The following is a 24782-nucleotide window of genomic DNA, read 5'->3' as shown; positions in this document are numbered from 1 at the left end:
GCATTGTGTGTTTACCTGAGGTTACTAAAACAAATGATTTGCTCAAGAGAATAGGTGGTTACAAAACATCACTAAAGGGTTTCTTCTGCTGATTATTTTATGGACTTAGGTTGTTAAAGTAAGCACACTTGCTTCATATATATTTCTGAAATAAGACTCAGGTATTAATGTGGTAGACAGCACCAGGGCAGCAGAGCATCACTTCAGGGGCCTAATTTACTCACATCTTCTGAAAACCCCTCCTGTGCTGCCCAGCTGAACTGATGCCCAGGCTGATTTTGGACATCACTATATATAATCTTTCATCTTTTCTGCTATTTTGACATTTTAATAAAAAAAAACTCTCCCAGTTGAGGCTGACTTCAGGTATCCCTTGCAGATAATAGATCTGTAGGTCTCTTCTGCTGAGACATCAAGGATCTCAGTTTCACAGATGTGGAGAAGTTTCCAGGTCTGTCAGTGGTGTCTAGTCAGTTCCTTCTATAGATATGACACCCATGGGAAATGAGTATTTGCATTTAGGATTTCAGTGTGGTTTCTGTGGTGAGCTGGTATCATTTCCTTAGCAACTCCCCACTCCCTTCTGTTGTCTTTGCATTTGGCCTGCTTCCAGCTGTAGCCCATAGAGAACTGTTGCTGTAAAACTGCAGCTTCCAACTTTGTTCACTCAGTGCTTCACATGAGTGTCACTTACGGAGCAGGCAGCTGGATGTTGCTAAAGGTGCTTTCTCTGCCTGCAGCTCACCGTGACTGATAAAATAATTTACTGAGCTGGCAGCTGCTGCTTTCCGATAACCCAGCAGTTCTCTTGGAAGCTGTTTTACAGCCAAGATCGTGAGAGACCTCAGCTGCAGTCTTAGTTGAGAGAAATTACACTTTAGAATGTAATTGTAATATTTAGAAAAGGTGTTCTTCCTGCAGCATTGATAAACCAGTGTTGTTAGAAAAAAATACGTGCAAAAAACCAAACCTCATCCTAAACTGAACTTCTTAAAGTGTGCGCTCAAACTGGAGAGCCAATTAAATCACAGGGCAGCTGAAACGGTTCTACTCATGAAAAATGAAATTAGGCATTATTTTAAGGTTTTACATATAATATGTTAATATGCAGTTAATATGCAGCCCTTCTTTCCATTGGCTGTGCTAATGTGTTATCAGGTTAGTGTGATCTAAGAACACATGAAGAGTTCTGTACTGCAGTGTACTCTAGGTTGTGAAGGGGCAGAGACTTTGTTACAGCAGCAGGATTTTCTGGCACTGCACCACTTTCCCTTCTTGTGATTCAGCTGTTTGTTTTTCCTTCAGTTGAAGTGAAACTTCTATTGTAGGACGCTTGGCTCTTGATTGACACGAGCCAAGACATCTAGGCGATATACAGAGAAAAAGGAGACCAACAGAATGTTTTCTTTGAAGCTCAGTGTATTAGTGTGTGTCTGATTTGCCTTCGACTTAATATTTGAGGCAAGAGAAACCACAGTTGGTTGTACATCAGCTTAATTGCACAGCATCTTGAAAGCAGTCTTTGCAGTACCAGTTTGGCTCAGGCTGCCTGGGTGCTGGTCAGGCTGGGGTCTGTAAAAACAGGAATAGCCTCAGTGAAATAGCTGTCTGCAACACAGGCATATGCTGTACTGAGACACCGAGCGGGCTCAGGTGTGTTACACGCAGACAGAACCTTGTCTTTTGGTCTTTGATTTTTGTTTTTTTTTCCTCTGTGTTTTTTCCACACTGTATATGGCTGCTGTATTAAATATGTTAACTGCTCAACTTTATGTTCATACCTGGCCCGTAGACGTTTGGCGCTGGTAGCACAGAAATGAGGTACTGTTATGTTTATGTGCTGTGAATCTCCTTTAAAGTCACTTTCCTTGCAGGAATGTGCTTGCAAGCCTTTGTTGAAGCTTTCTTCTGTTTGGCTCAGAAAAAATACAAGTCGCTCCCTCTTCATGAGCAGGTGGCATCATTGATTGACTTCTGTGAGTATCACCTGGCTGCCCTGGATGAGAAGCGCCTGCTTTGCGGCCGAGGGGTTGTGGAGCGCCGAGGTGCAGCGGTTACTTGTCCGACAGATGGACTTGAGGTGACCCCAGCTCTGCACGCACCCCTCCTAAACCGCACGGCTGCAGCTGGTAAACTTGCAGATTGCAGAAGTCATCGCTATCCTGCTGCTGTTTCACCAGGAGCAGGGAGAGACTGAGAGAACTGAGAATTAATCTCAGGTATGTATAAGCTGCAGGATGTGGAAAAGACTCTTGAATTCCTTTTTTTTCCTACTTATGCTCTTCAAAAAGTCCCGTTCTTAAATACTGATCCTTCCTCACAATGGCTACTATATTTTTTAACCTCTCCACTGAGCCTACAGTGCATCTCACGTGACAAACTGCTTTTATTTTGAAGGTGAAGACAAGGAACAAACAGACAGTGAGAAGATAACCAACATCATGGGAATTGGGTGCACTGCCTGAGAGGCACACTCATGTTAAGAAATTACATGCCTCGAATGCACTAAGTGTATCATGGACACCAATTAAGGAGCTGCAGTTGCAAATTCCAGTTGTGTGGTTTTGAAAACAAAAACCTGGGATTATATTTTTGGTCAGACTTCAGGCTTTGACCCTGTTATTTCAGTTGCTTGGACTGGGCTTGTCGGTACTGGTACAGATCTGCTCGTTGCCCATAGCTATGCACTTACCTTTATAACTCAGTCTTAAACCTCTGAAATCATATTTCTGCTTCTACTTTGTACGTGTCCTTGCCATAAGAAGTACTGTTAACTTTTTAAAGAAAAATGAGAGATGTTTGAGTCCTTTTGCTTCTGCAGAAACAATAAGATCACAGTGATTCACAGCAAAAAAAAACCACAAGCAACCAAGCTTCATTAAGTAACATTTGTTGACTTCAGTGTTGTTTTTTCTTCAAGTAGTAAGCACTGTTGCTGCAAAGAGCCTTACTGCATAAAGGTGTAAGAAGTCAACCAGGTCCAGAAGTCATCCAGAAGGCCAGTCCAGTCACTTTAGGCTAAACTAATTGTATTCTAGGTTTGCTGATTTTCATACTACTTTGATGTTTGCTATCTTATTTGGGCCTAGGTAACACCCAGAGCAGATTTTTTTGGACTTTGCACATAATCTTCATTTTTCTTCTATCTACGACTCTCTACAACTTAGATCTATATTATTCAACAGGATATTTTGTCAAGAATGCTGGACTCCACTGGAGCTCTTTTGGAGGAGTTCTACTCTTGTTTTTCAAGCAATGAACTGTGAGTTGCATAATCACACTCTTGGGGAGGGGGCTAAGCAGAGACAGACTGGCTGAAAAGGACACAGATAACTTGGTGCATCGGTGCTGTTCAGTCGATTTTTTTCTGGTCTCATATTTTATGATGATAATGTATAATGTGATTTTCCTCCTTTGTTTTATTATTTCATGTTAACAATCTACTCATGTTCCAGCGCTTGTCATACTGTCAAAAATGACGAAATATTAAGAAGGCACAATGTTTGGGCAGTGAGGTTTGGTTTGAGCAAATGACCTGATCTTGATGTCTGAATCTTCCAGTGGCTGACGTACAAGAATTGTTGTCTGCCATACAGGAATCGTGCTGTCAGTGTGGAGAAAGTCCTCACACTGAATGTCAAGGACTAACTGCACACTCAGTATGGAGTGACTTTTTACTCTAGGGAATGTTTAGGATTTACTTTCTGATGTTTTGTTTTAAACAGCATGCTGTTTGCCCAAGTGAGCATGGCAGTGCAACACAGAAGTCAAGGTTGGCTTGCAAGAATCTAATGCCTAGCATGTGTTATAATAACAACTGTGGGAGTAGCTGCTTCTCTTTTCCTTCTCTTTCTGTAACACAAGTCAGAGCAGTAGTAGACACTTGGTTTTGTTCAGTGTTTGTAATTTTTTGTACATAACGCCACTGCCCTCTGCCTTGTTTAAGTTTCATAAGGATTATTGCAGTATGAAGATAAAATGCCAAACTCTGAGGTCTGGCAGCTGTCAGAACAAACGAAGTTGAAAGGGTCATTTTTTTTCAGTCTCATTGTAACATATTTGAAGACATTCCCAAGTTGAAAAATGGTTGCTTCTCATTTTGTGACATCTGACATTTGTCTTGCGATTGGCAGTGTGTTACTAGAAAATAGCTTACAGTTTCCCTCATCTTGTGATTGATGTCCTGTAAAGACAGAGGTAGAGAAGACTAGGATTTGAAATAGTACAGATGTGAATACCTTTCTTTGGAGCTTTCAAGTAGTACAGCCTATGCCCTAAAACACTCTTTTTGGCGACTACAGAAGTTACCCTGGTATCAGTGGATTAAATTAGCTATTGTATATAAAGAGCACTGGAGATCTTTATATTCTCTGGATCTCATACAGATTTTCATAACCTGTGCATACACAGGCTGATGCAGTATACTCTATTTCCTATTTCGAATATGACCCTTGTGGAGTAGGTAAAAGATTTAATGATCTGCCTCTGGTAACTCAGTGTTCATACATTTATCTAATTGGAAAATTGAGTGGCACATTATTCCTGGGGGAGGAGAGGGGAAAGTGCAGTAAATAGGAGTGCACTCGAGAGTCATCACAACAAAGTCACATTTCTCTTCCCTCCCATCTAATGCAGTACTTGCAATACTATTTAGCATCCAAAGCAATTTCACGTAGCCCTTAAGTTAGTGGTCTGTGCAAACACAAGAAAGTGACCAGAGATACTGAATTTGGAATATGAACGCGAATGCACTGATAATCTGTTAATCCTGAGATAGCTTTCTAGCAGAAAAATGATATGTGAAAGGTAGACAAGCATTTTTTAATAGTATTTTTAATATAATCTTTTCAGAGAATAACAGCATTCAGTATTCCATTTATGAACATATATAAACATTACATACCAGGGAAATCTTTCTTGTTATCAGACACATTGGGTCTGGTGTTCCTCACTGGGCACAAATCCAAGTAAAACACCTGAACATCTAAAGCAGATTTGAGGCAAGTGTGTACAGAACTTCAGTCTAGTCATCTCCTCTCCCTGCAGGCTTGTCTCTATCCTGAATGTGCCTCTATTTGCTGGGTGATTCCTTGTTTGACTCCAAGTTATGTGAGTTGTTATTCTGCATAGAGCTCTTGTCTTCTGAGTTGGCTGAAATTTGTCTTCTGCCTCTAACTTGATTTGACACACTTGAAACTGAACTGCCCTCTCTGCCCGGATTGCTTTACTTGCCATGCACTCCTAGCAACTTTCTTTCAAAACCAGCTCTGAAATGGAGGTATTGAGCTAATTAGGCACTTAATGCTTGCTCAGGTGTGAGACCCCAGTCCACCTGCTTCAGAGTTTGTCTCAGCTGTAGCTCTCCTCCCCCTGCTCTGCAGGTGCTCTCCCCATGCATTAATTTTGTGTTAAGCCCATCATCAGGTGACCAGAGCCCCCTTCCAAGAGATGGAAAATGCAGTGTGGAAACCTTTGTGATGAGGAGGGATCTCATCCTCCTCTCATCTGAGCTTTGCCTAGTTCATTGGACACAGGGTAGGTGCATGCTCTCACACTGAGTTGGAAGGGGCTGGGGCCTCTGCAGATGCTATGGTGTGACCAGGACATTGCTCCCAGCTGTGTGAGCTGTTGAATCTGAAGCTGCCAGAGAAGCAGCTGCTGCCTGGATCCTGCCTGGTTTGGATCTCGGCTGCTGCTCCAGCCTGCTGTGACAGGAGTTGTAGTTTTCTTGCAACATGTCTTCCATAGCAATGTGGAGCTGCGCCCTTACCAGCTCTGTGCTTGCTTGTGCTCACAGCCCTTTAGCTTTAAAGAGGGAAGGAGCTTTATGACATCTCCTGCTCAGTGTTGCTCAGTGGCTTCTCATGCCCTGCTGGCTTTTTTGTGCACACATGAAACAGGAGCCTCACCACCTGCACTGCAATCAGTCATGGTGGCAGCTCTTTGTTCCTTGCCAGCCCTGCCCGACCTTACTCTGATTTCTGTCTGATGGACAGTGACAATCTGCTTCTCAGTATTGCCGAGTTCCCTCTAATTTGTTTTCTTTTCCATCATGGTTTACTGAGTTTCTTCCTAATTCCACAGTTTCGCTTTTCAGCTTGCCTAATAAAGTGATGGGTCTATTTGCCTGATTCTATTAGTTTATCTTCCTCTGTTGCTCTACACTGTTTTCTGGAAGACAAGTGTCTTCATTCTGAAGCTGAATCTCCCCTGCTTCATCTCTTCGGGGCATTACCGTGCATCAGTGCGAGCCTTTCCATCTGCTTGATGAGATTGATCTCTGCAGCTTTATTACGTTAGTGCCTGCCCTCTGGCTTCAACCTGTCATGGAAATGGCGGTTTCCAGAGCACGGGCTTCCTTTCTTTGAGTTTTAGAGGTGATAAATGTTCAACAAATGAAACCCTTACAATGGTGGCACCCTGACAGGGCGCTGGGACCGCGTGTGGGGCACGGCCACGGCTGCCCCGTGCTGCTCCACAGCCCTATTTTTGTGATAACGTGAAGGGCTGCAAACGGTGCTAAAGCTGAACGCGCTGTGCTATGCTTTGTGCCCAGCTACGCGCTCTGTGGAAACCCCAAAAGCGCTTCTCTGGGACGACTGCAGGACAAGTGCCGCAAGGAGCGCCGTTGGCTGTGGCTCCGCTCCCGCCAGGCTGTGGCTCGGCGCGGGCGCGGGACCGCAGCTCTGCTCTGCCGTCCGTTGCTGCTGTCAGTCGTTTAAAGCATGGAATGCGACGGGCGAGCCGTGCCGGGCCGCTCGGCGCGATGCCGACACGCGCTCCCTCGCGGCGCAATCCCGCACAGCTGTGCAGGGCGGGCCGAGCCGCTCGGCTCAGCTGCCCGGGTTGGGCGCTCGTCCCGGCCGAGGTCCTATCGCTGTGAGCGCGCAGCTGCTCCGCGCCCCGGCGCTGCGTCCGCTCCCTCGGGCGCGTCGGGACCGACTGCGGGACGCGGCCCAACCGGAGCGGGGCTTCGCGGTCCCGGTGCCCGCAGCTCGGAGAGCCGCAGAACAGCCCGGAGGGCATGAGGTGAGAGCGGGGCAGAAACGCGGGGAGCTCGGTGAAGTGGGGCGGGCGGGACGCGAGCATCGGTTCTGCGGGCGGAGGGCGGCTGGGGCAGCGTGCCTCGAGGGCCAAATGGGGATCGCGACTGCTGAATAAAACGCGTATTGGCACTACGTAACGACGTGTATTTAACGAGCAGTGTTTGTCAGCGGGCTGTCCCTGAACGGGTGGCAGTCGTTACAGCTCTCCAGCAGTGACGGGCGGGCGGCCCGCTGGGTTCCAGGCTGCGGCACGCGGGTCTGCTGGGCTTCGCTCCGCCTCCGCGCTCTGCCACGTGCAGAGCTGATGGAAGCTTCGCGAAGCAGGGAGGAGCTTCTTTAGTGCATCGGTGCTGTCGGGCGCAGCGGCGGTGTTGCTGTGGTGGCACCGAGGGTTGCCTGAAAGCCAGGCAGGCTGGCCCCCAGCTCTAGTAATATCGCTCAGGTTACTGCTAAACGGGTACAAATTCAGTAGTGATTTGTAAGCGCTGTTAGGAAATGCTCTGCTAACAAGTCCTGGACTGAGGGAATCCGTGCAGATAAAAGGGGAAGAATCTGGTTTCCTTTTGCAGCGCACAGCAGTGAGGAGGCGGCCGGAGCCCCGAGGATTGCTGCTCATTGCAAGAGTGAGTGATCTTTAGTGGAACGTAAACAGAGCTTTAGAAAAGTCTTTTTTTTTCCTGCCCTCTGCTCACCCCTTGCCGTCTGTTTTAATCGAAGTAGTTCACTTGGTTTATTTTTCTTGAAGCTCTTGTTATCACAGCTTTTAACTTACGGGTTTTTTCCTTTGCTTTTGCTTTTGTCTTCCTGCTTCTCCATTGCTGTCATTAGGAAGGAGGGGAGAACCAAACTCTCACCTTCTGTCTCGCTACTGTGCTTATTTTTGGTGTTACCCAGAAATTAGACTGTTGGACTCTGTGCTTCTCCCTGACGTTACCAGTGTTGGGGAGCTGTGTAAGGGCTGACTGAAGAGCTCTGAGCTTCCCCAGCTCCCTGCCAGCACTGGCAAGGAGAGACGTGGGACTGTGGAGCTCCTTCTGTCTCCTCTGGCAGAGCTTTGTTCCAGCTGTCCTTTGGGGCAGGCTGTGTAATGCGGACCTGTGTGGCAGGGGAGCAGTGCTGAAAGCCAGCTGCCCTGCCGTTATCTGCAGCCTTTCTGATGTGTGGCTGAATTTGCCAGGCACCTGCCACTGTCCAAACAGTTTTTGTGGCTTCCAGTTTCTGTGATGAACAGGTCTGTGCACGGTTGCCTTAGTCTCTGTTATCCTTGCTTACAAGATGGCTGCAAAAACTTATTGGTGGCACAGTCAGCAATTAAAGCTATGATTTTTATTGAGTATTGTTTCCATTTAAAAATGAATTTGGAAGTAACTGCTGCCTCTGATTGAGGCCATGCATATTTGCAGCCCTGTGCTGCTGTCCCTGCAGTGGGCTCCTTGTGACCTTTCTTGCCAGCTGCTGCCAGAAGCAAGCTTTGTGCCTGTCCCTCTTAGAGTGCCCTGCAGTTTGTGCCAGATGGGTCAGCTGCCTTGGGTTAGGCCAGGCCAGAGATGCTCTGTTCTTGCAGCCCTGCTGCTGGCTGTCAGCTTTATCCTCTTCTTGTACTAGTGGTCCTGCCTTGGGCCTGGGGCTTTCCTTCGTGTTGACTGGGATTGCTGGCTGTGAAGTGCTCCAGGTGATGATTTGCACCCATTCCTAATGAAAGTGTTGAGGCATTGACAAGCACTGGCCCAAGCTGCTCAGCCCGATGCCTTGTTGTGCTTTGCTGTCTAGTTACGTGGGTTATTCACTTCCTGATTTAACTGCTGTAAAATCCTTGCTAGCGTTCTGCATGGTGGTTAACAGAAGTGGCTCTGAGAGGCCAAGCTGCAGCAGCAGCTCAATCAGGGCCAGTTACTGAGGCTGCTGCTCTTGCTGGGCTGCTCTGCTTCTTGCTGCACAGTTGAGCAAGTGCAAACCTCTCAGAGCAGAGCCCCAGCTGAGTGCTCGTTGCTCTCAGGCAATGGCTGGTTTTGTAGCTGATGCCTACTTGCAGAGGTGCCAGCTGGTGTGGCTGCTAATGCTGCTGCCTGCAGGCGCACCCAGGTTCCGTTGCAGGCGCTCAGGTGTGCGAGAAACCTGTCCTAAAAATGTGAGCGAGATCACTGCTGCCTCTGTCTGTGTCTCTAACTGCTGCTAGAGTTACTGCTTTCAGCTTTCTTTGTGTGTGGGAGAGGTGCTTATTCTTTTTTTTTTTTTTTTTTTAATGCATAGTTCTGGGAGGAGAAATCATGGTTTTCTTCTGAATCAGCTCACTTTAACAGCAGAGGCTTCCAGCAGTGGCAGATCATGAGAGTGCAGAAAGGCAGGATAGCCCTGCTTGCTTGATTTGTTTCAGAAGGGTGAGGACCTGAGCCCTGTGCTAGCCTGCCCAGTTGTGTCTAGCAGAGCTCATGCTTTTATTGCTGCTCTCCTTACTTTCTCTTGACCTTAAGCACAGAGATGATGCACACAAAAACAAACACAAAAAAACTGCTACCCAAATAAATCCATCTGGTCCCTGTCTCAGCCTCATTTAACCTCCTCTTGAAGAGGCTGCATCACAGGGTATTCAGCTGAAACCTATTACCTTGCATGCCCAAGCACATCATATTGAATTACCTTCACCTATAGGCCTGGAGTGTTTGTTAATAGCTAATGGCATCTTCTAAGTTTGAGGTGATTTATTTGAGTACGCTTCTGTTTAACAGTGCGGTGGGGGCTGTGCAGTGGTGTTTTAACCAGAGCTCAGCCCAGGGATGCAGGTGAGCTCTGCAGGAAAGGTCAGCAAGAGCTAGGTACAGGCTTGCTCACACCTCAGGAGTGCAGCAGAGCCACACTGACCTTTCTGTGCATTCCTATTGCACTGGTGTGCTAAAGGGCAACGTAACTTGGCTGAAAATAACCCCTTGTGTGCATTTCATCTTGTCCTCAGCTGTCAGAGGAGTTTGTGGTTGAGCTTAGATTCCCAGTGATGCACGGTCTGTTGGGTGGCATTCGGCATCACTGCCCGATTTGCCTGGTGACATCCCAGTGGGTTCACACAGCCTCTCTTTATGAGCAGAGTTTGAGCCACGCTCAGATAGAGAGCTCTTATGGCTAGATTAGCAAACAGTGCAGTTTGTTAAAGCAACAGATTACAAGTTCTTTTGAATTGATGGGTATAAATGCGCTCTCTACCAAGTATGTGAGATTAACCAGTCTCACCATTAACCACTGGCTGGTCCCAGAAGTCAGAGATGGTCTGTGTCTGACTTGTCTGTGGTGGTATCTTCCTGACACCCCTCTCTTAAGCTATTTCTTACCACACAGGTGGAGCTTGAGGGGCTCTGTCGTAAGTACCTTTATTCTGATTGATGTAAGATTCTTTCACCTTGTTTTTAAAGAGTCGCTCAGTGAGCAGTGGTCGCGCCGTGGAGGCTGGTTGTTTTTTTTTGGATGGAGGCATGTTTGGGTATTTACAATGAGGGCCAAATGAGCAAAGTTCACCCAGAGGACAGCATTTGGTCAGAAAATAAGTCTTGGCTCAGGGTAGCAAACATTAGCTTAGCATCTCCATATTCCCATCCTGGTGTCCTTGGAATCAGTCCATCAGGTTCTTACGTTTGTGACACCTCAGCTTGCGCAGGGATCTGATGTGGATCACAGAGCTGGGCCTCACTGTCCACTCAGCTCTGCCCTCCGTGCCTTTTATTGCCATACCAGTTACACTCTGCTCTTGTACTTCTGTGAACAGCCTTGTACTGTAATTTCCAGTGAACAATGCTGTATCTTAATTTCCAAGGCACCTACAGCAATTACTGCACAGCCACCAGCCTCAGGGAAGCAAGCATTGATCATGGGAGCAGCTTCACATGGCTGCACGCAGTGAGGGCTCTGGGAGGTGTGAGTGAGTGTTTGGTGCACTGCATGGTCACAGGATGGAAGCAGGATGATCCTGGGAGGATGGGGCCACGTGGTTCCCCACATCTCCAGGGATTCTGTGGGAAGGGAGCTGGGCTGCCGTGGCTGTCCTGTCCCACCGAGGCAATGAGGTAGCTCTGAGGTGTGCCTGAGGTAGCTCTGTGGGAGATGATAGAAAGAAATTGACCTATGTGAGTGCTAATTTCCTTTTTTTTTTTTTCTTTTCCTACAAGTACAGTGTGGAACTGGCACAAAAATGCCGTGAAAGACAAAATCAAAAGCCAGTTGTAGTGATGCAGACCCGAGCAGTAGTCTTGCTTGCAGCCGCCATTGCAGGTGAAAGTAGGAATGCCCTTCACATACTCCAAGCCCAACTCCCCAGTTTATAGTTTGTAGACTGAGTTTCTGGCCTCGTGTTTGTCCTCTTCAGTCCAAGTCTCGCTGTTCTCTCTTAGCTCAGAGAGATGAGGGAGGAGTATGGGTTCCAGGTAGAAAACAATTGACTGTAATAAATCAAAAGCAATCAGCTTGGGATCTCTGTCGTTCAGGTTTTACTCCTCAAAGATGTGAAAAATCAAATGGTCAGGGTTATTCAATTACAGCTCACACCAGCAATGGGAAAATCTGATAATGTTAAGGCCCTACATCAATATTATTTATGTGACGTGGCACCGTGCTTGCTGCCAGGTAGGAAACTGCAGAGATCCTACAGGTGTCCAAATCTCTCTCTCTCTTCCTCTCACCTCTTTTTTAATAACTGAATAACCTCGTACAGCGTCTCTCAAAGATCAGTAATAGTGCAGGGCATATAATGACAAACTGGAAAACATTTTCCTCTGAGTGAAGGCAGCGTGAGTCAAACCTGAGGCTGTGAGCAGCTCTGCTGCTAATGGAGCCAGGCAGAGGTGACACGCTACGTTAAATGACAGCAGTGCGCAGCCTGCTCTGCTGAACTCCTGCACCCACACTGCTGGCTCAGTGGCTTTAATCTCCTCTGCTAACGTGGTTTTTAAATGGTACTGCAGGGTAGTGTTGGGGCGCTGGAGCTGGCTTGCATTTGGGAGCCTTTGTGCTCTTCCCTGTCCTGCCATGGAGCTGGGGAGATGCTGGAGGCTCCGAGTGAGGAGGAATTGGCAGCAGGAAGTGCTTCCCTGGTAGACATGGATAAAATAAAGTTGTAAACAGCAAGAGGAGCTGAAATAGCAGCATCGATAGTTTCCAGATAATGATCTAATTAGCACAAGCAAGCTTCTACTAATGACTCTTGTTCTTCCAGCCTTCTCCTTTTTGCTCGCCTGTTTTTATTGACTTCTCTGGCAGGGAGCAGCTCTGCTCCCTATCTCTAGGGCTGAGGCTCTGGAGATTGTGTATTGGCTGCTCCAAATTGCATCTCCAAAGAGCGTTTGCTTGAGGCTTGATCTGACACCTTGGGATGGCTGCTTGCAGAAGAGAGGGGAGGCAGACGTGTTGCTTGGCTTCTTTTGCTAGAGGCCATGGGGCATTTGTGCTCCAGCTGCGTGTCCCTCATGAAAACAAGGCCAGTGGCACCCATGTGTAACTCCTATGGAGTTTTACTGCTCTTTGGTCAGTGAGCTTCTGGGTGCTCAGCTTTGGGGAGGAGGGCAGCTTTGCCAGGGTGGTGGAGTGGGGCAAGGCTGCCTCGAGCTGAGGCTGTGCTGCTCCTGCGCTGGGGTGGAGGCACTGTGGCACCACAAGCAGCCTGCAGCCTATTGATCAGACATAACGGAACTTGATATGGATGTGCAAGGGTGCAATTAACAAGAACTTATTAATGCTGATGAGTCTTGGGCTAAAATGACTCTCCCGATCAAAAAGCTCAAGCAAACACGTTGGCAATCCCCAGCCTCCCAGCCCCTTGTTCTGGCTGCTGATTTGCAATTCTGAGCCTTGCTTCTCCCAGCCTTGCCCTTCTGACAAGCGGTGCTGCGCTCAAACCTGCTGGGAGTGGTTGCAGCCAGAGGCTGGGAGCTCCAGTGCTGAGAGCTGTCAGCGCTCCGAGCTGTTCTGGGTATTTTCGGCTGAGAGTTGAGCTCTGCTCTGATGAAGCCGTAACAGAATGCTGAAGAGGTTTTATTCAAATTGAGGTGTTACTGACTAATCCCTCCTTGAAGCACTCTGATGCTCTGGGTTTCCTGGGCTGCTTTTTCTTTCTGAGAGATTTTCCTTTCTTGACCTTCAAAGCCAACAAGGTTAAACTGCACGTGTAAAAGACTCAAACCTCTCCCAGACCAGACCTCCTGTGCCCAGGTATTAAGACTTGGGTACAGAGGTGTCAGGTATGTTGTGGGATGCCTGGGAGCTCCTGCAGTTTGTTTTGGGATGGCAGCACAAACGGTTTCAGCTGTGCAGAGAGGGCAGGACTTGTTTTGTTCCAAGCCCTTGCAGTGGCAGTGCTCCCTCCTGTGCAGCCTGTGGCCAGCGCAGGGCTGGCTGCTGGGCTCATCCCCAGGGCAGCTGTGGTTGAGTGCAGGTGATAGCAGCAAATGCTGCAATGGGGTCAGGATGGAGCTGAGGGGAAAGTGAGTTCACAGGGAGGATTTCAGCCCTGTGGTTTTGCTGGCGTTGGTGGAGCAGGACAGAGGGAGGTGGTGCCACTGGGAGCCCATGGCCAGTGCCCAGTGCATTTGTAGAGCCACAGGTACTCTTTGCGTCTCTCCTCATTTTGATGCCACCGGCCTGTCTTCTCCCCTCTCTTGGAGGAGCTAATTATGGTGATGTTAATGATGCAGAGGTGCTGATGCTACCTGGCATTTTAATGACTCCTCTGCATTTTCTGCTATTTTTATGAGAAAGCCAGGGAGGGGCCTTTGAGAGGTGAGGTGTGTGGTGCTGGGAGCACAGCAGGGAGGCAGCCCCAGCCCTGCCATTACTGCACAGGGGAAGCATCCCAGTGCTTTTGGGTCAGGTCGTGGTGGCTGCTGCAGGAACAGCACCAGCAGCTCCTCACCGTGCACCCAGGGCCACCGTGCAGGAAGGATGTGCCCAGGGGCATCGTGACTGTGCTGGGCAGGAGGGCTGTCAGGGGCTGGACGGAGGTTTTGCTGGGATTGCAGGGCTGTTCTGGTGCCCGAGCACTGACACACTGCCATCAGCAGCTCTGCACAGCCCATGGGGTTTGTGCCCACCCCTGAGGGTTGGGATGTGCTGTGAGCAGAGGATGTGGGTGGGACGTGGCTGCACGGAGTTGGCAAGGGTGCTGTAGCCTGGAAAGGATTGAGCAGAGGTGCCGGAGCACTCACATAAAATATCTAAATAAATCTTTAATATTTCTAATTGCAAATGTACATAAATTGCACGGCCACATCATTTCTTTGAACACCAACAACTTTCTCTGTACATTATTACATAGTTTAAAAGGAGCTGAAGGAGATTCAGCAAACACTTCCACTTTGCATTTTTTTTTGTTTTTAAACATACTTACAAAAAGATTTTTTTTTTTTTATAAGAGGATATAAAACATAGCGACTGCTTATCAGGAACAAGTATCAGCTTAAGCAGATATACAGAGAGAGGTATATCTTAAGACACAGTGATGTATGATAAAGGAATATGTGAACATGGAGACTGCACTTTGGGGTGCTGGCAGCTGATGCAGAACCACGTGGAATTTACAGCAATGTCACAGCTCAGGTAACCTGTGAAGTCAGTGCTTTTTCCAAGCATGATTGTTTCTGAATGTTGTATGATGCTCTCAAGACTGGATTTGGTTTGGAAAGCCCATGCTTCTGTCATCTCTCGCTCCCCCATCCCCTCCCTCTGATATTCCTCGAGGGAAAAGGTGCCAGTTAGCCCTGCAGGGCTGGCCCAGGGCTCAGCTGGATGCGAGCAGGACAGGGCCACACAGATGAGCCTTGTGGCTGAGCAGTGTCCTCTGGGGCTGGGGAATGGTGGTGGCTGCAAGCCCGCACTTTCCACGCTGGGCAGGGTGCTGCGAGTCCTGGATCAGACCTTAGTGTGTCTTAAGTTGCACGTTGGTATGGATTTAAGTAACAGGAGAAGCCCATGAGCATTCTCAGCGTTGGACGCAATTTGGGGGCTGCTCTCCCAGCAGAGACCATGGTATCTCACTCAGGTCCACTTGTGTCCCTTCTCCCTTTAGGAATATTCACAGCAGAACCCATGTCCTGCGACCTGCGGGCTGGCTGCCAGGCTGGCGGACTCAGCATGTTCTCACAGTGCAATCAGTGCTTTACAAGCAGAAAACAAAACCAACCAGACTCAAATGACAATGCAGAGTGACACAGGACTCTTTGGATGGCAGCAGGATTTGCTTAATCTGGTGCAAAAGGGGCTGGTGACTGTGCTGTAGTATTAATTGGCGTGGGGAAGGACCTGAGTCCTCCAGTTAGTTGGCACTGCATTTAAGCCATAATCCCTGTCCAAAAGGATGGGACTGCAGAGTCCCCAGAGTATCCTTCAGTCCATTTAATCCCCCTTTACACAAAGTTTTCATCATTTTTTCTTTTTTCCAGAATTGTTTGCTACAGATCAACAAAACCCCAAATCATAACTCTTAAAACAGAATTCTTGAGGTGGGCCAACCTCAAACCTGGATCCCTGGCTGCTCCTCCTTCCCTCAGGTACCCCGTGGTGAGGAGGCTGAAATCATAACCTGGGGCTGGATCCAGATTTGCCAGATGGAGTCCACCTCTGCTGAACAGCAGTGAGATACAGCCAAATCTTGACCAAATAAGCAGCACCAGAAGTAAATTACTATATACAACCGTTAGTGAGATAGATACGTTACAGTAAACACTGAAAACATTTACAAAAAATATTAAGACTTGTATTAAGATAAAAATCTGAGTGTGTTTTAGTCTTGTTTACACCTTGACAAGTTTGCACTAGAACAGCCTCTTATTTTAGTAAAGCGCAAGAATGGAAAAGAAAACGGAGCAGGTCACAAAACATTACGCATAGTGGTTGCTTTGCCGCGGTGCTGTGAGCACCTCCTGTGATTAATTGCCTCTATTGCTACGCCAGGCATCAGGGCTGGGGCTGCAGCTGGGCACCTGGCACTGCCACTCTCTCTCACACACACACACATACGAAAATGTACAGTTTATAAATAAGAGGAACACAAACAGAAGTAACAGAACTGAGCTGAGCCTGGATCTTAGAACCTATTCCCCAAACCTTGACATGGGAAGGTTGTACTTAGGTCCAGTTGTTGATATTTGCAGAGTAAGGAGACACAGGAACAAGGGGCTGGGGGAAGCTCCACTGTAAAAAGATCTCGTTCTACTTGGAATTCTGTTTCATACTGGCTTAGGAAACTGAGCAACTCCAGAAGGTATTGGCAGTGGAACTTGGAAGGTTTTATGTTATAGTGACTGGCTGCAGAAGGACTTGAGCAGCCTGCTGTTGCAGCAGGACAGTGTGCTCGGTGATGTGCTCAGTGATCGAGGTTACCCAGGATTTTCTGACAGATCTTGGGGAGAAATAAAGCAACAAGGGGAATGGTGGTATAAAAGCAGTGCCTTGGCTGGGGGGGCGAGCAGATTTACTGCACTTTGCTTCAGCACTAATCAGCTGTGCTGGGGGTGGGTCTTTCTTCCAGCTCATAAGAGGGCACTGACTGCACCCCCAGATTTTGTTCACATACAAATGGAAGCGCTGCCCTGTGCCCTGGTAGTGCTTCCATTCCTTTATATTGAACAACTTCCATCTCTCCCAACACCAGTATTTTGGAGCTCAGAAACAACTGACTCTAAAAATACTTCTGAGGGCAGGAGCAGTTTAAGTGTCTTTTTTAGCAGGGTTCTTATCATGTATATAAAGAACAACGGCAGAAGTTACGTGTACGAACCAAACTGTTCACATAACCCTGTGTATTCCTAACCTGTCTGGGTCTTACTCCAGTTGTAACCTCGTCAGCTGTGTCAGGTTCTTCAAAGACATCTGTGCTATTCTCCACATGCTGTACTTGGCATAAACACTTAGCGATTACTTTTCTCTGAGGAGCTCCTTTTGGGGTCTCTGAGCACTTGCACCATTCTGCAGGCGTTGGTGGGGTGCGGAGCCCTCAGTGCAGAGCAGTGCGTTCGCTCCTCCGAGGACCGGAGCTGCAGCAGCTGCAGCCGCACCAGGCTTGGCCCAGGGCTTCCAGGCAACAGACAAACGTTTACAAAAATTAAAAAAAAAAATCATCTTAAATTTTGAAAGCAATTGCATGAGGAAAGATGCTGTTAGTGAGCCTTACGGCTGTGGGGCAGCATGGCAGTGCAGAGCTTATGGCACATCACGTCCTGCTCAGGCAGCCCGGCGAGGCTGCAGGTGGTACCTAAGCTGTGCAGAGCTCAGTGAACGTCCTAGTACCTTTGACTGTACATTTACACGTGGCAGGAGGAGCTGGGACAGGCGGTCAGCAGTGTGTTAACCTTTATGGGAGGAATAGGCAGATGTCCTGTACACTGTACACTGTCATCCGTGTCTCAGAGAAATCTCTCTGGCTCTCGGTCCGAGTGACCTGCTCTGAGACTGGGAGTCGTGAAGGACTAACTGGACAACCACAAACCAACAAACACCGTGGCGGCGGGTCAGCGGCACAATCCCCCGTTAAGGAGGAGACCCCTCTGCTGAGCAACACGTCTGTGTGTGCCGGGGCTGCGTGTCTCGGCAGTTAGGAAAGTCTAATCCTGGCTTATGCCTGCACAGTGCTCCTGACAAGGGGGCTCTCGGTGGTGGCTGCTGTTCCTGCTGGTTACTCCCTTATGACCATGTTTTACATTCTTCAGGCCGGTTAATTTCCATGCAGTGCTCATTCCCAATTTAAAGAGGACAGTACTCCAGAAAATGGGCTCTTTTTTTTTCTAATGCATACTGTGAAAGAAAAGAAATACAATTACCGATCTTCATGGTTCTTCATGGCCGTTCTTGTTTCTTTGCCTTTTTTTTCCTCCCCAGAAACAGTACATAATCTCTGCACAGAGCATGACATCCCCATAATGAACTCTTTGTCAAGCATGAAGCTGGCCACGTTGCAGCCTGGCACTCCCCCTCTCCACAGTGGGCACCAGCAGCAAATCCAGACCCTGCAGCTCACTCACAGCTTGAGGACAGCAAGCTCAGGTTACCTTTAATTTGTTCTGTGTTATGTGTGTGGTAGGGAACGCAGTGCCCTGGAACTATTGCTTTACAAAGACTTGTCCCCAGTGTTTGTGAGAGCAGAAGCTGGGAGTGGAACCAAAAAATCCTTCTGCAGGGCCCGGATCCTCCCTCCACTGACACAGGCGCCTGGGGCCTATCCTGCTCATAGGGACCGCCCAGGGCCCCACAGCCAGCCTCTATGTGTCCCCCACATTCTCTACATGGCCCCCACGTACTGAGCGAGCCCTGACCATCCTGCTGGGCTCTGCCCCTGTGTGGACAGAGTTAATTAAATTCTAATTTGCTGTGCAGATGCCCTCTGGACAGCTACCCACTGCAAAAGTCAGGGGCAGCACAAAAGCTACATAAGGAAGGCCAGAGGCTCAGGGATTGCTCTGGGGATGGGGCTGTGCTCCAGGGGGAGTCACATGAGGAGCAGGCCAGGCTCCTGCCGCCCTCCAGCATGCACTGCCTATACTGAGTGTGCTGCCCACTGCAGGCTCTGCCCAGCTCCCTGCATCTTGCTTACTGCAGTGGCAAGGACGTTACTCCTTGTTGGGAGGGGAGAGGCGTATCCTCTGGGCAGCTTGGAAGGAAAAGGTTACTTCTGTTTAAACATTAAACACTGATTTAAATCCAACAGTGACAGCAATGCTCAAATATATCTTATTTCCTTATGCCACTCATCTCACACTTGATCTTTCCGTCCCCTCAATGTGCTGGCATTAGCATCTCCCACAAAGGCTCAGTCAAGCGCGCCGTCCGCAGTAAGGAGCTGGGTTCTCTGGGGAGAGAGCAGCCGTTCTCTGAAGCCGCGGCTCACACCTGCTGCTGCACGGGTCTCTCTGGCCAGGCCTCCTCCTGCGGCAGCGCCCTCCACGGGTTAACAATTACTGCTGTTTCTGAATTCTCCATTCTCTGTAATCTGCAATTTAGTTGGGTTTGTGGGGGAGATCCCATTACGCGTCTGCATGCTGTACCTCTCTTTCAGCTGAGTAAGGGCACTCATTAACCGTGCGTTGGCAGCATCCAATGAAGCAATGCGTTTCTCCTGCAAAGAAGCGGACGGAGGGAGCCATCAATGGAAACACACGGAGAACTGTCTGCCACACCATGAGTGGTTGTGAGCTAGCAACCGTGGGCCTTTGGGACCAGTACCCCTCAGCAGCCCACTGCTGATAGCAGGTCTACAAGTGCTTTGCCTGTGTTTTCCCCTGCTGCTGCCAGGTGAACAGACATCTCTGCAAGCTGTGTGCTCCAGGCTGGCCTGGCAGCAGCCACATCCCAGCCAGAAGCCTGTGTGCGTGCCTGGGTTGATGCTGGGGCATGGCACTCTGCAACCTCCCAGCAGCTCCATGTCAGACGGCATGGCTGTGGCCGTAGCCTGGATTAGAACTGTGCTGAGCTGTGCTGTGCCAGGTTTGTACAAAGCCTTCTTTTCCTTCAGGAAAAGCCTCTGAAATTCTGGGTTAGGACATAATTTGAGGATTACTTCTATGAGGAATAAATATCCTTTCTGCAGGTAGCTCCAGAAGCATCTGCAGGGGAGCACCAGAGTTCTGCATGGCTGCAGGGATTCTGGGCAGCAGTTCTACAGCCATGACCCCATTCAGAGAGTAGCTCTGGCTACAGGAGATCCCTGTCAGTCCTTCCGCCCTGCTCCCAGCCTCGTGGAGGCTTTGGCACACCAGGCTTTTAAACAAGCACAATCTGCGCTGAATTAATTTTATCATACTAGGGTTAATTGGTCCTGAACAAAATGGAGATAAAGTACTTTTTCTAATTTTTCAATGATACAGAAATTGTGTTGTTTGCTCTAACTGCAGCTGTTATGAAGACGATAAGATTCCTGTTCTAAAGCATAGTTCTCTCCCAAGGTGGTTATTCCTGTCAGTGTTTAATTGATTTTGTTAGTGTAAATAAATGCCTTAAATGACTTGTGGCCTCCCAGGATGGCTCTGATAGCATAGCTTATCCTCACTGATTACACTGAGGGGTCCAGTGCAGTGTCATGGGGACAAGAGCAAGAGCTGCTGTGCTGCAGCCTGATCCTGCCATGCCTGCACATTCCTGCTGTCTGCTGAGAGCAGGCAGAATGAAAATAACACAGACGGGCACAGCAGTTTGCCTATGTAACTCCAAGGATCACACACAGTGTGAGATGACGAGAAGCAGAAAACTGCACCACACAGGCTTGGGTGAGAGCCCCATAACACTGCAGGGCCTGGAGGAGGTGCTGCTGGCTGCAGCCCCCAGCTGTGTGCCCCACACTCCCCCTTACCTGCCAGGCTTTGCCCTAGCGCAGCAGGAAATGTGTGCTGATTTACTGGCTTGGAACAAATTACTGTACAGGAAAACAGTGATTCTTTTTGCAAAGTTACCACCATCTCATCTCCTTTTTAATTAGTTATACAGTAAATTAGTCATGAGTGGTGACTCACAAGAGATTAATACGGTCATTAAGAGAAAGCCTACAATTCACTAGCACCCAGCCACAACCTGGAGCTGCCTAAACAAATGAAAAGATGATGGGCTGTATTTTCAGATCCTTTGTTCCAAGCACAGCATTTTGCACCATCATCTGATCTGTACCACTAAGTGCACTTCCAGCACTGGCACAGTCCTGCACAGACTGACCCTGGCTCTGGGCATCCCTGCAGGGAGCAGGGTGCTGACTCCATATGCTGACCATTTGCACAAGGTCAGTCCCCTGGCACTGCCATTCCATGCTCCTCCAAGCTACAGGCCCTGCCTCCTCCCCTCTGCTCCCTCTGCCCTGCAGACACGCTTTTCTTCCCTGCTCTGTGCATTTGCTCTCCTCTTGTCTATCATTCCCCTGCCCTTCTCTTGGCTCTGCCCTTCTCTAGACTTTGCTCCAACCACCTCCTCGCTGCTCAGCCTGCTGTCACCCCCACATCCCCGCATTATGTGCCAAACACCAAGGCTGGAAAAAGCTGCAGAATGCAAATGCTCTGGTAATAGAACAGTGTCCTGCTGAGGGCTGACCCACCCTGTCACTGCCTGCAGCTTTGTGCTGACGCACCCCATGCACGTGGTCTGACCGCACTGGATCTGGTGCTGCTGCACAGCAGGGAGGCTGCATGTTGGCAGAGTCACCCAGAGTTCTGCAGCCCTCAGTGTCAGGGACTCACCTGTGCATCAATGATCTTCTGCTTGGAGTCCACGGCAGCCTGCATTTCTGCATGGTCTTTTTTCAGCTCCTCCTCAACTGACATCAACCTGGTAGCCAGAGACAAGAAAATAAAAACCTGTTTTCAAGATGCAGAGTGCATCATCTTTGTAGTGTTTTGTACTGCTTTGGGGAAGTGATCTGAGAGCTGGGGGCAGCTGGAGGAAAGGGGACCCTGCAGGCCTGCAGCTCCTGTCTCCCTGTAGTATGGGTTGGTGTTGTGAAAAGCATGCTTTATAGGAAGAACAGAAAGTATCCTAAAGGCCCTCAGTGAAAGGGCAGGGACAGCTTTAGTTGGACAGCAAAGGCTGATATGCACCTCTGCAATATGTGGGAGGAGGTGTGAAATGGTAGAGACCCCAGCCTGCAGCCCTCAGCATCTGGATGAGGTCTGAACCCTCAGCTGAGAAAGCAACACTAAGGCACATTGAGATGCTCACACAACAAGCAGCTCTGTGTTCAAACAGAAAAGGGACACGGGCATTGCCACCACCTGCTGATAACACACAAACAAATGGTTCAGTGCATCATTTTTCTGGCTATTAATTTTGTCTAGACAACCACAGAGCACATTGCCCAAGAGCTTAAGTGATTAAGGCCAGGGAAGGAAGATTCCTTTGTGAGTGCTGATTAAAAGCAGAGACGTGGCTCGGCTCAGGTAAGGTGAAACTGGCAGGACTGAACAGCATGGTCAGTGCTAATGCCAGCCCTGCTGCCTCCCCCAGCTGCCCTGTACCTGCTGATGATGCCCTTCATCTGGATCTCCTTATCCTCCTGCTGTCTCCGCAGCCGCTCCTCACTCTCCTCCAGCCTGGCCTGGTACTCCAGCATCAGTTTCTGCGTTGTCTCCTCCTGGCATTTGAAGCGTGTCTCGTACTCCTCCAGCTTCTTGTTGGAGATGCGCAACTTGTCCTGCAGCACCACCAGGTCCTGCTGGTACTACAGCACGCGGGGACAGACAGGAGGAGAGAACACCTGAAGCACATCATCACACATGGCTCTGCCCTTGCCAGGGTTTCCCCACAACCCGACTGCCCCTCTCCTAGCTGCAAACCCTTATCAGATAACCCTGCTTGCCGACACCTCCTCTTCAGTCTTCTCCATGCTGTGCTGGGAGCGGCGCTGCGTCCTGCAGGGCTGGCACGGTGCTGGCACGTTCAGAGAATGGGCTGTTAGCAGAGTTCAGCAGTTCACATGGGGAAAGCAGGTTAGAGTGACTGAATGGCAAATGCACCTTCCTCACACTGCGCGCAGCGCTAAACACAGGCAGGAAAAGCTGAAGTGGGATTTTGGGTTAACGCGTGAGCTCTTCAGCCTGTCAATAAACAAGAGTGCTTTGGAGATGCTGAAAGCACAAGCCCCAGTTGGAGCAGGTGCAGCTGCCTCCCGGATGGGGCACTCGAGGCTGAGCCGGGCAGGGGCAGTGCTGCAGCCCCACATCTCAAACCCTGCAAGCAGATGGCAAGCCAGGGCTCAGTCCCAGAAGAACTGCTGCATGAAGCCAGGACCCCACAGGCTGTGCCGATCCCACAGCTGAAGCTAAATAGCAACAACAGAAGAATCACATAAAGCAATTAGGAGAACAGCTTCCTGACTCAGCAAAGCTGGGTTCAGCTGTTTGAGAGCATTCAGCACAACTTACTTTGCTAAAGGAAAATTCAGTGCAAATCTGTCTTAAGACTTTAATTTCAAAGTTATCTTTGAAATCCATCTATTAAAAAATCTTAACTGTAATGATCTTAGAATAATTAACACACACCTGATGTTGTGAGGAGCTGTGAGTCAGGCTGGAAAAAAAAATCACCTGGGCCATGAGAGCAGTTACAAGGCCACAGGAGTTGCATAAGTGCAAAGAGGAACATGCTGAATCCTGAACTGACTGCAGCTTAGAACAGAGCCCTGCCCTTCAGCCATCTCCAGCCACGTGAAGCATTCATGTTATGAATGTCCTTGTATCCTGATGCTGTGAGACCTGCTGGGGAGCTGCCCTGCCTGATCAGCTCCTTTGGAGAGAAAGCACAGCCACTGTGCCCTATGCCCCAGCTCACATAAGCACTGCTCTAAGAAAAACCTCTCCTCTGCCCAACTGACTGACTGCAGACGGAGCTCAGCTCCTCCAGGCTGAAGTCGTGTGATGCAGAGGGGCCTCCTGACGCTAAAGGCTGAGTGGGAAGGGGCTGTGAGCTCCTCCCACCGGGGCACAGATGGCCACAACAGATCACTGTTTTTTTCCTTTAGCAAAGCTTTTACTGAGGCACTGAAAGGACACAGTTTGCACGTGGAACTGGAGTGATGGGAAACAAAGATGCCCATACAGATGCACAGAAGCACTGAAGTCAGACAGAAGGGAGTCGTTCACACAGGAAAGATTGAATACCTACCCTAGCCTTAAAATAGGAGCAGCATGAGTGTAAGTGATAGCAGGAGAGGCCTTGGAGCCCGAAGGAATCGCTCCTGGCTCTACAACACTTGTCTCACTCTTGGTTACCATTCAAGTCTTACAGTAACGGGAAGAGAGATTATGCTAACGATGATCTTTGATGTCAGTAACTTTACAGTAAAGTAACAAAAGATGCTGCGTGGCAGTGAGACACCAGGGCAGGGGGGACACCTGTGGCCTTAGGACAGGGACCGGTTTGCTGCAGAAATGAGTTCCTAACCTGACCTTAGCCCCCTGGAGCAGGTGCTGGTGAGCTCTGCTGCCCGTGGGAGCCCAGACAGGGCCAGAAGGCAGCCAGGCCAGGCTGAGGGACACCCACCCTGCTGCAGAGCTGCAGTAGCACCAAAGCTCTCAGAAACCCTTCAGTACCAAAATGCAGCAATAACACAGGTGCACAATGCACGGATCTGGAAGTACTGCTTTCATTTGCTGCCTACTAGCGTCTCCACTTAGGTCACATTCACAATTTCTGTACATGTGCAAATAGTGTCAGCTAACCTCAGAGCTGAGTGTCTGATCAGAGCATGTCTGTGCTTGCAGGAATACCCAAGGAGGAAAGAACCCATAAAAAACAGGTTGAGCTCTCCCATCTGCCATACTACTGGAGCCCCCACCTCCCGCTCCCTGCTCTGCCTCTTAAAGGTGAGAGCCCCAGAATAATATGACTGAGCAGGGGAAGGCTACAAAACCAGAAATGGCTGTGCTGCAAAAGAGGAAAGAGTTCAGGAAGGGAGAAGCCTGCAGCCTGCATGACCCGACTTGGTCGCTGGGATGCAGCAAAGCATGTTTAGGAAACATCCCTAACACCCAAGTGCAGACACCCTACAGTGCCAGGCTGCTGAGAAGTGCCAATTCTGCAGCACTCAGGGCCCCTCCAGCACTGGGGGCTCCAGTTGAACCCTCTGGCTCTGACTTGCTGGCAGACCCCACAGAGCCTGGAGCAGTGTCACTGCATCAGCAATGTCACACCAGGCCCCAGTGCATCCAAGACCAGAATCTGGACTTAATTTTTAGGTCTCCTTGCAGTCTCTTACCACGGGAGCTGCTCCTTGTTACATATTCCTGCAGTAAGGCAGGA

The 24782-nt window shown here is 49.1% G+C and overlaps 2 protein-coding genes across 10 annotated transcripts in view; one reads left to right on the top strand and one right to left on the bottom strand.

Annotated features, from left to right (window-relative positions):
• The window catches only part of TTLL11 (tubulin tyrosine ligase like 11), a 50782-nt gene extending 30772 nt beyond the window's left edge, over positions 1 to 20010 (top strand). Inside the window, exons 9-12 of one of the 5 annotated variants that reach the window (XR_006170875.1) lie at positions 1875 to 2219; positions 2398 to 3262; positions 17892 to 18056; positions 19066 to 20010. Coding sequence is in view for 1 of the 5 variants with exons in the window: in XM_042830728.1 (XP_042686662.1) it covers positions 1875 to 2197 (323 nt within the window). In the remaining 4 variants the exon portion in view is untranslated. Of the gene's footprint in view, positions 1 to 1874; positions 2220 to 2397; positions 3263 to 17891 lie in introns of all 5 variants that reach the window. The other 4 variants (XR_006170876.1, XR_006170877.1, XR_006170874.1 and 1 more) reach the window with 4 other exon arrangements.
• The window catches only part of LOC122166731 (DAB2 interacting protein), an 89841-nt gene continuing 79284 nt past the window's right edge, over positions 14226 to 24782 (bottom strand). For all 5 annotated transcript variants that reach the window (XM_042830724.1, XM_042830723.1, XM_042830726.1 and 2 more), the window contains exons 12-14: positions 22001 to 22203; positions 21227 to 21314; positions 14226 to 19125 (exon numbers count right to left, since the gene is read on the bottom strand). In XM_042830724.1, coding sequence (XP_042686658.1) covers positions 18958 to 19125; positions 21227 to 21314; positions 22001 to 22203 — 459 coding nt within the window. In that variant the 3' untranslated portion in view covers positions 14226 to 18957. The remainder of the gene's footprint in view (positions 19126 to 21226; positions 21315 to 22000; positions 22204 to 24782) is intronic.

Source organism: Centrocercus urophasianus, unplaced genomic scaffold, assembly GCF_019232065.1.
Source record: "Centrocercus urophasianus isolate 14NV4802_14NV808 unplaced genomic scaffold, USGS_Curo_1.0 seq_34, whole genome shotgun sequence".
Classification (NCBI taxonomy): domain Eukaryota; kingdom Metazoa; phylum Chordata; class Aves; order Galliformes; family Phasianidae; genus Centrocercus; species Centrocercus urophasianus.
The sequence above is the reverse complement of the archived record's forward strand: the minus strand, read 5'-3'. Positions and strand labels throughout refer to the sequence as shown.